This window comes from Mytilus edulis, chromosome 8 (genome assembly GCF_963676685.1).
Source record: "Mytilus edulis chromosome 8, xbMytEdul2.2, whole genome shotgun sequence".
NCBI classification, from domain to species: Eukaryota; Metazoa; Mollusca; class Bivalvia; order Mytilida; family Mytilidae; genus Mytilus; species Mytilus edulis.
Window position 1 is genome coordinate 65,710,775 of NC_092351.1, and position 19,308 is coordinate 65,730,082.

General features: G+C 31.9%; 2 protein-coding genes across 2 annotated transcripts in view; both read right to left on the minus strand.

Annotated features, from left to right (window-relative positions):
- The window catches only part of LOC139486095 (neurocan core protein-like), a 41,217-nt gene extending 25,243 nt beyond the window's left edge, over window positions 1-15,974 (minus strand). The window contains exon 1 of the mRNA XM_071270799.1: window positions 15,503-15,974. Coding sequence (XP_071126900.1) covers window positions 15,503-15,814 — 312 coding nt within the window. The 5' untranslated portion in view covers window positions 15,815-15,974. The remainder of the gene's footprint in view (window positions 1-15,502) is intronic.
- LOC139487085 (uncharacterized) lies at window positions 4,682-6,062 on the minus strand. The gene is made up of 2 exons (XM_071272089.1): window positions 5,753-6,062; window positions 4,682-5,437 (listed from the first exon to the last, which is right to left on the minus strand). The coding sequence occupies exons 1-2, from the start codon at window positions 6,009-6,011 to the stop codon at window positions 4,968-4,970; spliced, it is 729 nt and encodes a 242-aa protein (XP_071128190.1). The 5' UTR covers window positions 6,012-6,062; the 3' UTR covers window positions 4,682-4,967.
- Window positions 15,975-19,308: the final 3,334 nt, after the last annotated feature.

The following is a 19,308-nucleotide window of genomic DNA, read 5'->3' on the forward strand; positions in this document are numbered from 1 at the left end:
CTAGGAAATCATTCTAACACAACCTTCATATATACAGAGTCTTTGATTTAATTAAATTTTATGGACATTGAAAAACCAGGGAGGTCTCACCCTCATTAAAGCGGTCTCAGGTAGGTTTTCACTATATATTTTTGAATATCCAACTGGCACTTTGGGCGCTCTGTAAACATAAAAGACAGGAAGTGTACCAAAATTCCCTTTAGTCACGTTTGAATCTACCCATTGACTAGAAGACTGCATAATATTAGAAAGATTGAGGGATCAGGGGCTCTTACCATTGCCCTGTGCTCTTCGTCTAAAAAATTTGATAATTGTTAGCTGAAAAGTGACAATATATAGCCCTTCATTGATATCAAATATGACATAATTCTTGAAAATCCTTCTTACACAACCTTCATATATACAGAGTATTTGATTTAATTAAATTTTATGAACATTAAAAGATCAGGGGGTCTAACCCTCATTTAAGTGGTCTCAGGTAGGTTTTCACTATATATTTCTTTTTTGGGCTTTCCATAAATATTTCTATTGATATTCCTAAATATTTTCTAGAGTTATCGGTTTTTCCTTTTGGTTTAATAAATATCATGTATAAAAGTTCATCTTTGAAGTTTTTTTTATTGACAACAATCTATATTACATAAAGATAAATATGCAAGTTATAAAAGGGTTTATATTCGAGAAAAAAGAAGAATTTACGACACCTTGAAGAGGTCATGAAACAATTTCCTACGTATCTTATCAGTCCTCTTAACTATGAAAAACATGCTTTTAATGTTAGTAAGTTTTGTTTTTTATAATTTTCAACATAATTTTGAATATCCAACCAACTGCTAGCAGCCATATGGATATTGAATATCGAATATCGAATAACGAACCGGCTGCTCACTTCACATACATGTATTATCCTTCTAGTTGTCTCGTCATTTAAAAGACGTTTTATCAAGGGTCATTTTACTATATTGCATGCAATAACAAGATTGACTAAATAATAATTTAGAAGTATAACAAGATTAGATTTATCCACTAGTCAATTAAAATTTTAAATGTATGGTTATTACCGCTTCGTTATAACGATCCAAATTATGATGTTAAAGAACTGTCAAACAAGAAGTCAACTGTTTAACTAACTGACAAAACAGTCACCATGATAAAGAGTGTACACGTTGCAATCATGTTACGATATTAGAGATCTAGAGCTTCTTAAAAAAAACCATCGGAATGCATGGCCCAAGACCTCGGTCTTACAATTTTGCAGCGTACTAGTGGCTAACAAAAGCGCAAAATATCCCTTTACTTCTCACAGGAAATTCAGGACCTCCAATCAACCAAAATTCAAATTCTTTTTATTCCATCTTATCATGTGTCGTAACTTTTAGCTTCTTGTGTAAGACAGAAAAAAAGTGTTGTAGAACATATGATCGTTTATTAGAATGTAAAAACTTAGCAAAAAAAGTTTAACAATTTAAAACACTTATTTTAAAACATGAATTTAAACAAAGGACATTTTTTTTTATAATTTTACCATTTAATCGGTATTTGACCAAAACTAGGTTTTACAAAGTGAAACCGCTTTACGTAATTTTACAATCAAACTTAAATATATACATATATACATATAAAAATAAGAAAAACAAGTTGCTTTAATTGAATTAAAAAAAAGTGAATACGTGAACCTTAGTTGTTTTTTTTTTTTTTTGCTTATTACAATCGTGTCTATTTTTCGTCGTTTTGTATATACATGTGGCCATTGATTCACATCTTGTTCGAATTGAATAACACTGTGACCAAGATTGCTTACACAAATGCCATTTGATCTGTGATAAAACGTTGTCTCATTGGCAAGGACACAAAATATTATCTAATCATTTCAGTCGCAGAATAATTCGATTATAATGAAATGCGGTTCCTTCAACCGACATACGTAAAAAATATCAAGACTTTACACAGTTTTTGCTAACTTATGTTTGTTGCCTATAATTTAGAATTTTTACAGGGTTTAAGGATTTTTTGTTTTAACCTGTTAAAACATGGGTCCCTATTCAAAAGACTCCTAACTACTACCTTGATTTCGCAGTTGCGTTTATATGCTATAATAGAAACCTGGGAGAAAGGTTCACTGCAGGTATGAATGGGTACAGATAATTGTAGAACTGGGCATGCCCAAAAAGACAAAGATCAGAATAATCGGGCATGCACAATTCAGCAAGTTTTATAAGTTCCTAGCACTATTAGAAAAATGCTGCATGCATAGTATTACAAGATTTATTTTAGCAAACACGGCAAAATTATTGAAAGTCAAGTGCACAGTTTTACAACTTCTTGCATGATTATGCATGGCTTTATTTCAAGTGCACAGTTTTACAACTTCTTGCATGATTATGCATGGCTTTAATTCAAGTGCACAGTTTTACAACTGCTTGCATAATTATTCAAGGTTTAAATTCAAGTGCACAGTTTTACAACTTCTTGCATGATTATGCATGGCTTTAATTCAAGTGCACAGTTTTACAACTTCTTGCATGATTATGCATTGTTTTAATTCAAGTGCACAGTTTTACAACTGCTTGCATAATTATTCAAGGTTTAAATTCAAGTGCACAGTTTTACAACTTCTTGCATGATTATGCATGGCTTTAATTCAAGTGCACAGTTTTACAACTTCTTGCATGATTACTCATGGCCTAAATTCTAGTGCATAGTTTTACAACTGCTTGCATAATTATTCAAGGTTTAAATTCAAGTGCACAGTTTTACAACTTCTTGCATGATTATGCATGGCTTTAATTCAAGTGCACAGTTTTACAACTTCTTGCATGATTATGCATTGTTTTAATTCAAGTGCACAGTTTTACAACTGCTTGCATTATTATTCAAGGTTTAAATTCAAGTGCACAGTTTTACAACTTCTTGCATGATTATGCATGGCTTTAATTCAAGTGCACAGTTTTACAACTTCTTGCATGATTACTCATGGCCTAAATTCTAGTGCATAGTTTTACAACTTCTTGCATGATTATGCCTGGCTTTAATTTAAGTGCACAGTTTTACAAATTCTTGCAAGATTATGCATGGCTTTAATTTAAGTGAATAGTTTTACAACTTCTTGCATGATTATTCATGGTCACGATTATTCAAGGCTAAATTCAAGTGCACAGTTTTACAACTTCTTGCATGATTATGCATGGCTTTAATTCAAGTGCACAGTTTTACAACTTCTTGCATGATTATTCATGGTCACGATTATTCAAGGCTTAAATTCAAGTGCACAGTTTTACAACTTCTTGCATGATTATGCATGGCTTTAATTCAAGTGCACAGTTTTACAACTTCTTGCATGATTATTCATGGTCACGATTATTCAAGGCTTAAATTCAAGTGCACAGTTTTAGAACTTCTTGCATGATTATGCATGGCTTTAATTCAAGTGCACATTTTTACAACTTCTTGCATGATTATGCATGGCTTTAATTTAAGTGCATAGATTTACAACTGTTTTTTTTTTTACTTTTTTTGTTTCGTTTTGTTACACCAATATCCATACTAAAAAGACATTTTTTTTTAAAACACAAATATCTAACACCACTTCTGAAGAGCTTTCTTCATATGTGTTACTGTCACATGTCTGCTATTACGTGATTGTAGATGTGACTGTCTGCCATATATAGTATGTTATTGTTCATTGCTGTAGTATGTATCTCTTTTTGTATTGCTTAACATGGTGTCAATCGGGGCATATATAGAAAAATGAAAAATAAAACTTAATCATGTTAATACGCTTGTGGTGTCTGAAGCGATTTTCTGTATTTACGTTCACGAGGAACGTACCTAAACATGTGTTGGCCTAGTAATTGTAAGTATATATACATGAACATATCTTTTTATATGTTAATTGTAGTCTTTGTCCATTGTTGCGTTTGTTTGTTTTCTTGTATGTTGCATGTATAATAAAATTTGAAGTGAGTAGTCAATAAAATTGAGAATTGAAATTGGGAATATGTCAACGAGACAACAACCCAACCATAGAGCTTACAACAGCCGAAGGCCACCAATGGGTCTTCAATGCAGTGAGAAACTCCCGCACCCCGTGGAATCCATCAGCTGGCCCCCAAACAAATAAGTACACGGGTTAAGTGACAATGGACGTCATACCAACATCCGCATTATACACAAGAAACTAAAATTAAAAATCATGCAAGACTAACAAAGGCCAGAGGCTCCTGGCTTGGGACAGGCGCACAAATGCGACTGGGTTAAACATGTTTATTTTAGATCTGAGCCCTCCCCATACCTCTAGCCAAAGCAGAAAAAGCATACACACAACAATACGCACAGTAAAACTCAGTTTAAGAGAAGGTCGAGTCTGATGTCAGAAACGGTAACATAAGAAACTAAACCAAATGACAATAATACATAAATTAAGAAAGGACTACTAGCAGTTAACTGACATGCCAGCTCCAGACATATAGAAAAGAAGATGTGACATGATTGCCAATTATACAACTCTACACAAGAGACCAAATGACACAGAAATTAACAACTACAAGTCACCTCACGACCTTCATCAATAAGAAAAGCCCATACCGCATAATCAGCTATAAAAGGCCCGGTAATAACAAATATGAAACAATTCGAACGAGAAAAATAACAGCCTAATTAACGTACAAAAAGATGAATGAAAATCAAATATGTAACACATCAACAAACGAACAAACAGATGTTTGACTTTTATATACATGTATATTTCTAGAAAAACAACTATTAGAAGGCAAAAGAATCTTTATTTGTCAGTTATATCTTTTCCTAATTTAATGAAAGTTTTTACCATATGTTAATGAATCCTGAACGAAGATAAACATGAACAACGAAAAAATAAAGTGATATGTGCATGTATTATGAATATTGCTCTTATAGAAAAAAAATCTTGCATTTAAGGAATGATTATATAACTTTCAGTCAATTTTTAGTCATTTATTTGGAGTAAAAGGTATTTTTCTCCTTTTCAACCTTTTTCCTCTTCCAACGGGGGTGTGGGCTACTCTTTTCCGCAACAATAATGAAGGTGAAGGGGATTCAGGCGAAATTAAACTGGTTTCCTTTGAGCTTGACGAGTCTGTTGTGGAACTGTCCTCCTTGTGGTTTGGTGAGCCTGGTATGTTGATCTCTGGGGAGGACGAAAAGATTGGTGAACCCAGTGATAATTCGGAATTATTTTCCTTTGCTTTAAAATCTGAAGATGAATCTGATTCCTTAAACGAACTTGATTTGTTCAAACTACATTCCGGAGAGGTTTGAATGGATGTTGATTCACTGGATGCACTTTCACTCAATCTTCTTGTGGGGATGAACGGAGCACCAATATAATGTGTCTCTGGTGTAAACCCATGATGAGACAGACAACTTGAGATTACAAGTCTTAATGCGTTCATCCAGTTTCCTGCAGAAAAAAAAAAAATGAAACTTGCATTTATGCATAAAAGCGTATTTATATAATATTGTCTTGGTATATAACTTAATTACATCTGTGCGTGAGTCACTGTTTATTTTTGTTATTAATATGATTGCACTATTTTATATGGTAAACGTTTAGGCTCAACTAGAATGTTAATAAATTTGGCTGTAGGAAATAATGGTGGTCGATTTCTATACTCAACAAATATGTTAAACACAAACAAAACAAATAGGAAAGCTTGAAAGGCAAAACCGTGCCTCAAAAGCCTTTGAACATGAAGAAAAATGATCAGTCTTGTACCTTCAAAGTCTTGTGGCTTCTGATTTACATTCTTGAAAGGTAATGCATCCAACGGCCACCATACTGGAATACAATTGTTTTTTCCCCATCCGACTTGTTTCCTGCCTCTTTCCGCTCTTAACAGTTGAGGAATAGTTGTCCTTAGGTCTATAAGACTCATCTTCTCAATGGGCTTTTCTAACAGTGGCAAACATACTTTGGTATTTGTTGACCACTTCTCCATGTCATCCGCTGACTGTATCCATCTTGGATCACCCATAATATTTTGGCTGAGGCTTTTAATATTATCTGTTATTACCTAAAATGATATTCACAGATAAACCTTTATAAGTACACTACTCCATAAATGGATAGCTATACATTCCGTCTATTTTTTCGTGTTATCTATGAATGTCTACTAGTTATTGTCTTTCAAGAGAACCGGATTATTTTAAGAACACAAGATTTCTAGTTGACAAGTTTCACTGGAAATGCCATATTGCTTGTTCGGAAGGATATAACATGGAAAGATATACAGCATGTGTAGATACACAGACTATAAATTCACAGATAAACGAGCAAGCAAATGCAGGACTCAAGCGGTTGCAAAGTCAACTTACATACATGAATGCTGACAATTTCATGTTTCATATATCTTTATTTTTGAGTTTGAAAAATAGAGAGAAGATTGATAAGCTGACAGTGAATCTTGCTAAAAACTTCATTGACAATTTAAACTTGTAGAAATAGTTATATATTAGGTTACTCACATTCTAAAATAACAGGAGATATGCAGTTGATAATCAAAAAATGAAATTCACATATCATATATTAACAAAATATTTTATATTATATACTAGTCAACAAAAGAAACGAAACAAGACTTTGGAATAAAATTTATTAAAAAATATTAAATGTAAAACAAAATTACAGAGCTCCATTCATTTGGGATGGATGTATAAGTACGTAGCCACGTTCAATTATTTTACCTTATAGATAAAACTTATTTTTCTAACCATTATTAAACTGCTATTAGTTTGGTAGGTTTAAATATGTAGTTTCTGTTGCAATTGCCCTACCGTTTTCAAATTTGAGATATTATACCAACTTGGATTGGTTAGGGCATTTTTGTTGTTTTTGTTTGAGAACTGCCCGCCATGCAGTTACAACACAACCTTTGGCAATTTAGAGTTGTGCCTGCATGTTCACATCGCAAATAACTATTTTTATTTGGCATATCTTTGTAATCTTTGCGCCGTGTTTGGAAATTTTAAAGTTATACCAGCGTCTGTGGTGTCCGCTTAAATTGTATATACTTTCAAGATTTTGATAGTGTCTCAATTTGAATATATTGACATGATTCATTTGACATCGTGCTATTATTGAAAAAGGATATTCGTTATCCGAATAACTAATATTTGTTCATTTTATAGTTATATAATGGTGATGTTGTACCCTTTTTGACTTGTTATATATATTTATATATATATATAGCCCTCAACTATATGCAATGTGCTTTCTATGCATGTTTCTTATTCTTGTCCATATTTTGTACCTATATTTTTACCGTTCCGTTTTCATTTTCCCCTGTCAAAATTGACATTGGTTTTTTTTTCAGCTTTAAGCTCAGAAATCACCGCAGAAATTTAAAATAAAATAGTCGAGCCTTAAAATGTAAATTGAAATAGTAGCTGTATATATACACTTTTCTATATTTACAACTATCCAACATTGCTTTCAACTGACTTTTGCAAGAATCTACACACATTTACATATTTCAAATCAATATCTTATTTCATTCACAGTCACTTATTTCAAATCAAAAGCAAACAAAAGTATTTGGTGACCAGTCAGCTGTCTAGGGTTCATATATTATTTTGGTTAAATGTTTTATATTTTTTTAATTGTGTTTTAATTCTTTTCTATTTATCAGTTGGCTAGGTCTTATTATTTGTATGTAAAACAAGTTGCTTTCTTTTAAAAGAAAAGAAACTCGTTCTATATTCAACTTCTACTAGAACACACCCGCGAAATCGCGGGCATTCAGACAGTGGTTGAAAGTATGCAAAGTGTTGTAGGAAGAATTTTGTAAAAGATTTAATGACTTGAGAATTTCAGGAAAATTATCAAAAGTCATAGGTACTAGGGGACAGGAAAATGTTTTTTTTTTAACCCTCCTCCTTTATTTCCAAAATTCCCATTTTTTGGTTTTGTATTAATTTCATTATGAACATACATTAGTATATTATGAACATTCAAGTCAGTGGTTGTCGTCTGTTTATGTGTTTCATATTTGTTTTTCGTTCATTTTTTGTACATAAATAAGGCCGTTACTTTTCTCATTTGAATTGTTTTACATTGTCATTTCGGGGCCTTTTATATCTGACTATGCGATATCGGCTTTCTTCATTGTTGAAGTCCGTAAGGTGACCTTTAGTTGTTAATTTTGGTGTCATTTTGTTCTCTTGTGGAGAGCTGTCTCATTGGCAATCATACCAAATCTTCTTTTTTTGTAATCAATATTTTTTTGTAAAACATTTAATGACTGGAGAATTTTAGAAAAGGTATCAAAAGTCATAGGTAATTTTCGACCAGATAATTGTTTTTCTATCCCGGCTCCTCCTTTTTCCACACAAAAAAAAAATTTTTTTTGTTGTTCTCTATTAATTTTTATAACACATGAATAATTTTAGCGCTTATCTGTATATTAATATGAACATTCATAAAAGGGGGCGGAGGGGTCCTGATCCCGATATCCCGGGCTTAAAAAAAATTAAATCCCGAGGTCCAGAATTTAATAAAAATTAAATATCCCGACATCCCAAAATTTGAAAAAAGAAATCCCGGATCCCGAAATGGTCAATCCTGAAAATTTTCGATCTTTAAAGCACCCGTTCCCGACGTCACGAAAAGGTCCTGCCCCTCCCCCTTTCATTCATTTCTATAAATAAAGTGTATTTTCTTTTAACATGTTTAACTTTCAATTCTCAGTTTAATAATCGATCCACGGCGGTCATTAATATATTATACAAGACCCTCTCTATTTATTAAACTCTGTGACGGGCGCGGGTAGTAAACGATTTGGGGCCCTTTATAGCTTGTTGTTCGGTGTGAGCCAAGGCTCCGTGTTGAAGGCCGTACTTTAACCTATAATGGTTTACTTTTTAAATTGTTATTTGTATGGAGAGTTGTCTCATTGGCACTCACACCACATCTTCCTATATCTATTGAAAATGATATCAGACAGAAAATACACTTTATTCGTAGTATATGTATGTTGAAAGTATACAGAAAAACGCAAACCGGAAGTATAATCTGACTTAAAATTTCGTCCAATGATGGAAACATATTCGGACGGCTTTTTTTTTCTCGTTTTTCTCCCAAAATAACTCAATCTGAATAATCATATGAATGGATGACAAATGCGATTATGCACTGTACCTATAGGACAAAGAGATATGACGATTAATGTATTGTGGAAAGAAGAGAAGCGACACACAAAATGAGGTCTTCTCGTTTAATAGTATAGAAGACGTAACCTGTAAAATTTAAATTCAACATTCATTCACAAACAAAAATAAATTAATTTACGTCTATTTCTGTATTTTTATTTTGTAAACTTTTACGGTTTTTGCATATGATATAAAATTGCTAAAGTGACATACAGGTCCAATGGGCCGGGTGTAAATAATATCAAATTGCCATGTATATAATTGTATAAATGTATGTTATGATACACATCATATGTCAAGGACATGTTTCTGTATAATAAACAATTACTTGTACTGACTTACTCACTATTGATATCTGTAAAGAAACACTTCCCAATCAATGAGTTTTTTACATTTTCGCATATTTAAAAATTTATACAGTTTCACTTTTCCGCAATAAGTTTTACTACGGTATCTGCAAAAAAGATCTTTATATAAACATATAATGATATAAGCATGTATATGTATTCATAGAATCGAGAATGTTTTAATGGAAATGTGTCAAAGAGAAAACAGCTAAGGAGCAGAAAAACAGTCAAAGGCCAACAATGGGTCTTCAATTTAACACACCTAATAAATTAAGCACATGGAGGAGGGCTTCAGTTATATATTATATATTGTACACTGACCGCTACGAAATATCACGTCCCGTGTTAAAAGTTGCTTTCAAATACAGACCAATTAATCAACCGTTAAAGAAAGATACACATTCATGTACGTATACAAAAAAGAACAAAATATTTGTGTATTTTTTTATTTTTACAATAGCAGACTGACTGCGAGATAAACAAAATTACACAATTAAAAAAACTCGTTTTTTGATACTTAGAAAAATTAATATCCTATAAAAGTATTAAAGGAATTGTGGTATGATTGCCAATTGAGACAACTGCCAAATATTTTATAGTCCCTAGTGTAAACAGTGTATAACTTGCATGTTTTATTTGATACACTTTCCCAATTTATTTCTTGATATTAAATGCATGAAATATTAAGTAGGGGGATGTAATTACATGTAAAAAAATTGGGTGCTGAAGTCAAATTTTATCACGTCTGAAGCTGTCAAACTGAATTTTACACCCCCTTAACACAGATTTGTCAATATTTTGAGTTAGAGCTGGTAGAAGTTTCTATAATTTTGATATCAATTGTCTCACTGGTAGTATACTACACTGTAGAATTCTTTTTGAGAAAGAGCAGGTTCGATTTTTTTAATTTGAATTTATTGTCTAAATGAAATGCACTACTAAATAACTGTGTTCTCGGGCCATATTACTAACATTTGCCTGGCTTTAAGAGGGCAAAACAAATATATATACAGTTACGCACGGCAAGGATAAATTTTGTATAATAAAAATCTTTGCGTACAGCAATTGTTAAGTTTCTGTGCTATATTGGTCAATAAACATAAAGAAAGCAAAAATGTTAAGATTTTTAGGTGAGGTTTTAGAATTTGTGCAAGATATTCGGACTTCTTGGTGTTTTCCCCTGCAATACAATGTAAAATTATTTTGACACATACCACCCATTATTTTTTTTTCTTAGAAGACATGATAGTTCATAAAAGGTCATTTACCAAATTAAGGCAGATTCTTGATGTTCTTTTTTGTATTGATATCCAAATATAACCATTGCAAATATAAGGTAAAAATCCGAGTCAGTCATTACCCGCCATATGTTGAAAATCCAATATCTCGAAAAAGAGCTATCAATATTTGTTTTGCTTATATTGATACTATTTATTGCTCTTCCAGATTATACTTATCAATTTTAAATTTCACCTAAGTACATCCTAAAGTTAACTAAATAAAAACTTTGTTGTTCCCACACCAGATTATAAAGTTATTAAATTAGTGATTAGTCCTTTTCAAAATCCCTTTTAATCTACATAGTTTGCACTTTATAATTAGCTTCAGAATTTGCGGGTTGCAATTCTGACACTGCATGGAATCACATGATCAAATGATAAGTGTTTGACACTTATGAATGTAGTTAAATGCAATTATTACTGTATGTGTTAATTTTAATCAGGTGTCAATTAATCGTAATTTTTTCCAGACATGGGATCAATCGAATTTGTGATAACTACCGAAACTCTTCCAGGGGGTAACCGAATAACTAACAAATTACGCAAAATGCGCGAAAGAAAATAGTTCTCGAAAGTTTACTTATTAGTTTTTTATTCATGTATATACAAATGATATTATTTTAAAGGACAATTCATTTAAACATGATTCGTTTTATATATGGTAATTGAAATTGTGGTACATTTTCACCATATTTACTAAAAACGTCTTCACCGCTCACGAAAGAAACAACATCATATCCATACACGTTTCAAAATTTGTTCAACCGAGTAAGACAGTTGGAAGATTAGATTCGGAATCGACGCGTGTGAAATATTAGTCCGGAAAACAAGGTTTGGTTTTTCGTCTTATTCATTTTCATTTAGTATACATTCTTTTTTTAAAATGAAAATGATCATTGAAACTTTTAACAAACGAAGGCGCTATACGCATTGCCGATTAAGTATATTTAAACATGTACTCGGAAAAGATGCCGCACGTGAATGATTTCAGCAACGCAAGTCGGCTTCATGTAACTGTCCAAACAAATGACGAAGGAAATAATAAAATTACCTGTTTCGATTTTGAGTCGGGATTCTAACCCTTGTTGGGAAGTATGCGGTGCAGATTTCCAGATGGATGGCATGCCAAGTGAAAATTGTAAAACAATGCACGCCCATTTCAACAAACTAAGGTAAAACTGCGCATACCATAATAATAAACGAATGCGCAGTTTAACAATTATTTGATGATCTAGGCTTCATTGTTTTATATGCATGTATGAACTGCTCACTTGTACAATTTCCTGGGGAATTGTGCATGATGTACAGATCGTATGAAAATTGTAAAACAATGCACGCCCATTTCAACAAACTTAGGTAAAACTGGGCATTCCATAATAATAAACGAATGTACAGTTTAACAATTGTTTGAAGATCTAGGCTTCATTGTTTTATATGCATGTATGACCTGCTCACTTGTACAATTTCCTGGGGAATTGTGCATGATGTACAGATCGTATGAAAATTGTAAAACAATGCACGCCCACTTCAACAAACTTAGGTAAAACTGTGCATACCATAATAATAAACGAATGCACAGTTTAACAATTATTTGATGATCTAGACTTCATTGTTTTATATGCATGTATGAACTGCTCACTTGTACAATTTCCTGGGGAATTGTGCATGATGTACAGATCATATGAAAATTGTTAAAAAATGCATGCCCGGTTCAACAAACTTTGGTAAAACTGCGCATTCCATAATAATAAACGAACGCATAGTTTAACAATTGTTTGAAGATCTAGACTTCATTGTTTTATATGCATGTATGACCTGCTCACTTGTACAATTTCCTGGGGAATCGTGCATGATGTACAGATCGTATGAAAATTGTAAAACAATGCACACCCACTTCAACAAACTTAGGTAAAACTGTGCATACCATAATAATAAACGAATGCACAGTTTAACAATTATTTGATGATCTAGACTTCATTGTTTTATATGCATGTATGAACTGCTCACTTGTACGATTTCCTGGGGAATTGTCCATGATGTACAGATCATATGAAAATTGTTAAAAAATGCATGCCCAGTTCAACAAACTTTGGTAAAACTGTGCATTCCATAATAATAAACGAACGCATAGTTTAACAATTGTTTGAAGATCTAGGAGTCATTGTTTTATATGCATGTATGAACTGCTCACTTGTACAATTTCCTGGGAAATTGTGCATAATGTATAGATCATATGAAAATTGTAAAACAATGCATGCCCAGTTCAACAAACTTTGGTAAAATCGTGCATTCCATAATAATAAACGCACGCATAGTTTAACAATTGTTTGAAGATCTAGGAGTCATTGTTTTATATGCATGTATGAACTGCTCACTTGTACAATTTTCTGGGGAATCGTGCATGATGTACAGATCGTATGAAAATTGTTAAACAATGCACGCCCATTTCAACAAACTTAGGTAAAACTGTGCATTCCATATTATAAACGAATGCACAGTTTTACAATTGTATGATGGACCTGGTTGCATGCCTTAACGTGCATCAGCATGCACAGTTTTACAATTGTTTGATGATCTAGGCTTCATTGTTTTACATGCATATATATGAACTGCTCGTTTTCACAATTTTCTGGGGAATCGTGCATGATGTACAGATCGCATGAAAATTGTTAAACAATGCACGCCCATTTCAACAAACTTAGGTAAAACTGTGCATTCCATATTATAAACGAATGCACAGTTTTACAATTGTATGATGGACCTGGTTGCATGCCTTAACGTGCATCAGCATGCACAGTTTTACAATTGTTTGATGATCTAGGCTTCATTGTTTTACATGCATATATATGAACTGCTCGTTTGTACAATTTCCTGGAGAATTGTGCATAACGTACAGATCATATGAAAATTGTAAATCAATGCATGCCCAGTTCAACAGACAATTGTAAAACTGGGCATGCCCAGTTCTACAAAATCATGTGACAAAACATACCTCTTCACTGTAATGTTTGTCTTTTTGCAGATTGTTCCAATGCTTTCAATATTTTCAATATTTTCTTATGATTTTACTCAGGGTTTTCACCATTCGCTTATACTTGGTATAGAGAGTACGTGAAAAATCTTTTGGTTCTGTTGGTTTTTTGTCTATCCGTTGCATTTTTAACATTTTTATAACAAATTATGTTTCCTCTTTACAGTATCCTCTATCAATTTACTTCTCTTGTAAGTTTATTATTTTTTTATTCAATTCAATGATATCACTATTATCTCTAATGTTGATTCATACACTGCACTACTCTTAAATGTGTGCTTTGTGTGTGAACTTGTGATTTGTAAGAATTGATGCGTTTCTGTTGTTATATATACCTCTATGGAGTTATTTTATTTCAGAACGATAGGACATACTTTCGAAGAATCAACCCGGAAGATACCATGTTTCAATGAAATATGCTCAGTGAAAAAGATTTTCGTTAAAGTTAATGAACAGCGACGGGTGCAAAATGACGAGAAAAGCTCATGTAGTCCCGTTGGCCAGGTGAGCTCAAAATATGTGTTAAAGAATTTAAATCTGATATCACAAATTACAAAAAAACTGTGATAAGTAATTTCACAAATTCTTATCACGAAATTCAATAAAAATCGTTAAAACCAAATATACAAATCGTTATTACATAATAACGATTTTAAATCGTGATCACAAATTACAAAAAAACGTGAATACGAACTTAGAGATAAAAACGAATTACAAAATCTGTTATAACGATTTTCACTAACTCGTTTTCACAAATTAAATCTGTTAGAACGAATTATACAATTCCTGATAACGATTTCAATCCGTAATTTCGAATTCAAATTATTGTATTTTTTAAGGTCTAAATGGGCTTCCGTATATTAAAGATATATTTAAAACGTCGCAATAGAGAATTTTTCACAGATCGCTATTTTACAAATATATTTCCATTGTCTAAAAGAAATAATTAATATAAGACCTCTCATTTCATACATGACATGTGGCTTGATTATATATGCAGATTATGTGTGCCAATTTTTTTTTAGATAAAATATGCAGCAATTTTTTTTTTATTTTTTTTTTACCTAATTCATAAAAATGTGGCAAAGAGGAATTATTTCCAAAGAATTGTTACCAATAGTTATCAAAGGTACCAGGATATTAATTTAATACGCCAGACGCCTATTTAGTCTACATAAGACTCATCAGTGACGCTCAGATCAAAATAGTTGTAAAGCCAAAAAAGTAAAACGTTAATCTATTCCTGGGATAAGAAAATCCTTAATTTTTCGAAAAATTCAAAGTTTTGTATCAGGAAATTTATAAAAATGTTTATATAATTGATTTTCATGTCAACACCGAAGTGTTGACTACTGGGCTGGTAATATCGTCGGTGAAGTAATACATTGATATTGAGTAAACAAATCTGCTGAACAATAAAACAACAAATGCAATTATAAAACAAAACAAAACATTCACAAAAAAAACAAATCACTAAAACCCCTCCTAATAAAAAGAACACCGACAAAAAAGAATCACTAATAAAAAACATACAAATGCAATCAAAAGTGAAAACCACAAAAATACAAAACGAAGAATAAAGAATAACCTAACTTAGTGAAACTCGAAGAAAGTCCATATCAATGCCCCAACCATAAGTCTGTAGTAACAATCTTACTCACCCCTCTGTATTGTGTCATATCAACATACACACAATTTGTTTCGTCCACAAAATCTGTTTCTGAGCTACTAGACATTTTGTTAATGTCACATCTTCGTGTTATACTGTTGTAGTTAAATGAGCGGCATTTTGTTCTTCGGATACATTCGTTGAAACATGCATTCGGACCAATATTAGAGAAAGTGATATATGTATATCCGTTTAACCTAACCCCAGTCTTATCTGCATCTACACGTAATGTTCTGACGGTGCATTGCTGAAAATATGCAACTCCAACATTATAGAGAAATACTACTATTGTGAATACCTCCATAGTTAATGTATGATTATCAGCTAGAAATCAAATCTTTCGTTTTTAACACATTCTCATCCGATTCCGTACCTTCAGATAAAGAGTCGACTACTAGCTAATTGATCCGGGAATTACCGAATGAACACATTCAATATGACACTGTATATATACTGCGTTATTAAATATTTTTAATGAATTTTTATTTTTGTTATTATGTATATTATTTTTTCAACTTCTCTGTAACATTTGAACTTGCATGGTTTTATGAGAATAAACTATCTATCTATTAATCCCAAACAATAACTTGAATTAAATAAACCGGTTTTGCGTCATTCATTTCGATGCTTATTAAATATTTTATCGAAAATGTTACCTTTATGCTTAGTGGGGGGTAAAACGTTTGTCATATTTATTGATTATCCATGGGCAAACACATTAACATCTTTGTCATGCAGTTTTGTTAGCAGTTGGTATATGCATTTCTTTATTAGAATCCATTAATTATATTTGGTTTCCAGAGAATGGTTAATAATATTGGTACATAATTTATATTATTTTTAATGTTGTCGTTGGTTACTGTTTTTTTTTCGTATATTTTCTATCATTAATCAGGCCGTCGGTTTTCTTGTATGAATTGTTTAACGCTTTAACATGTCAGGGCCTTTTGTGATTAAAGGCAACAAAAGTATACCGGTGTCCAAAAGTCATAAATTGATTGAAAGAAAATATATCCGGGTTACACACTAAAACTGAGAAAAACACGTCAACTATAAGAGGAAAAGGAACTACAGGAACACTGAAGTGCAAAAAAAACAAAACACAAAAAACCCGCTTACATTCGTAAAAACGAACTTTTTGTCAACAACTGCCATATTCTTCATTTGGTACACTTTAAGAACATGGTGGGTTGAAACTGGTTTAATGGCTAGCCAACCCTCCGCTTTATAACAATGTCTTTTCGCCACTTTTAGTTATTCTCATTGTGCGACTAAAAAGTGTTTCAAAAGGGTAAAGAAAATAACTTTGTTTCATATTATTCACCTCGTATACCTTAATTAATGTATAAAAAACTGAAAATCATATGTCTGAAATGAATGTATGTATAATACTATAAAATCTATAGTATTCTACTTTAAAACAAAAGTTTAACAAAATATCACAAGATTCAAAGCAAGACATGCATATATATATATATATCTGATCATTATGTCGTCTATTACATAAAAATGATTCTATCTTTCCGTTTTTACTTTTATCAGACGCATGGTATTTTTTGCATCCTGCATTAATGAGGCCCAGCATGGGGATGACCAAGTAATCACATAATCACAAATATTTGCCAATGTAATCACATAATCATTAATTATTATTTTAATGAGATAATGAAAAATTCAATCCGAAATAAACAAGTAATCAATAATCATGAACTATTGGGTCTGGTAATCAAATAATCACTATAAAAACGACCAAGTAATCACATAATCAAATACATTAATCATCTCTTTTCCGTAACACACCTTACAATGAACTGTACGTCAAATCATGAATCATTTATAATTTATGGGTGAGGCAAAAAAAAGTAACACAGTCAATACTTCAAGTACATTAATACCACAAATAGATAAGCTGACCATTTTCTTGCAGTCAATTCAGTTTACTTTTCAGCAGTTTTCAAGACGGTACAGTATTATGTTGATGTGTACAATTAAATAGAGACTACAGAACAATTTGAACATAGCCTGGACAGATCTGAATTGACTTACTTCAAAGTACTGAATTTACATCATTGGAAAAATCTGAAAATTGACTAAAAGACTAAAATGACCTTTACAGATCTGAATTTATGTATTTGTGTTAAAATCAGGGGGTCATAGGGCTCAAGATTCAACACACTGTGACAGTAATTGATTTATGCAAACTTTAATTTTTTTTGCCGTACTCAAACATGTTAAATGTATTTTTTACATGTAGCATCCAGATTTCAAAAGGATTATTATCCGCAATAACTGTTACAAAACCAAGCAGGAGTAATGTGTTTGTGTCAATTAAATAATAAGATTAACGGTACTAATTTTTCTTGCACCAGATGCGCATTTCGACAATACATGTCTCTTCAGTGATGCTCGTGGCCAAAATATTTGAAATCCCAAGCTTATATAAAAGATGATATATAGTTTGTTTATGGACACAACTCTTATAAACACTGGAAACAATAAAGCCCTTTTTGTTGTCGTTTTTGTAGCGACATCGTGTGACATTGTTGGGTTGATTTTTTTTGTAGTCTCCGTAATATATTGACTAGTTTTATATATAGTTGAGGAAATTGCCACAGAGTTAACAATAAAATAAAATACCAACTTACAAGGAACTTACCAACTATTTTTATCGAACAACCTTCAACAATGAGATAAACTCATACCATAGAAGCTATGATATTATACAGGATTACAACATATTGAACGAGCCAAAAGAATAATTAACCCAAAGCATTTGCTTATAGTGTACAAACAAAACTAATGATAAAAACACTTAGACGGACAACAATGTATAACATCGTATAAGAATAATACAATGACTATCTATGTGAACATTTTTCGATGGATTTTTAACTATCTTTCTGCTCAAGTTATTGGCGAGAAAACTAATGTATACCAATGATGTCAACAAGAATGACACAACCTGATATGTTTATGTGTGCAAGTCATGTGCCTCTTGACAATCAGCAACAGACATGTCCATTAAAAACAAAGCAATTAACTACGAGTACTGTGGATTCATTTTTTTTCTTGAGTACCAATTTTTATGGATTAGGGAGAACTTGCATGTTTGTTGGTGTCTAATTTCGTGGTTTTCCCGAAGTCTGCATACAAGCCTATAGAAAATTTGTCATTCGTTGAACATTTAATTTCGTGGTTCACTTGTACCAACGAAAATCACGAAATTGGTATCCAACGAATAATAATGCATCAAGAGTATCTTTGTGTTGGAAAGCCTGTATCGATAACCATGTGTAGGATATTGAAGGGCATTATTTGTTTGAAATTTTTTTACTCGGATACTTTAGTTCACGTGTAGTCTTTTTAGCTGCGAATTTATCTCCCGATTTTTTAAATTGACTTGAAGTATTTTTATCAGATACGATCCATGTTTTACATATTTGCCATGATTTATATTCGCGTTATTTGTCTACTTAGTAAAATTAGTCAGTTTACAGGAAATAAACAGTAATAGATAGCTTACAGTCGTTCAAAATTGAAATCCATTCTACTTATCACCATTTTGATTAGATACGTTCGGGAATTTGCGTTTTGTTATTTCCAATTAGTTAACTAGAGCAAACTCAAATACATTTAATTTCATAATGACTTTTGAATAAGTAATTGCAATTTTGAAAATATATTCCTATTCACTATAAATTTTTATTAAGTAATGTTATACCACCTTTGAAAATATATTCCAGTCGTCATTAGTTTCAGTTATTAAGAAAATCAATGAATCAATATATTCAATTTTAT

Excerpts from the sequence above, each read along its gene's own strand:
- LOC139487085 (XM_071272089.1), bottom strand. The coding sequence starts at position 6,011 with ATGGGTGATCCAAGATGGATACAGTCAGCGGATGACATGGAGAAGTGG. Across the intron at positions 5,438-5,752 it reads GAAGCCACAAGACTTTGAAG|GAAACTGGATGAACGCATTA; the intron begins GTACAAGACTGA and ends TTTTTTCTGCAG.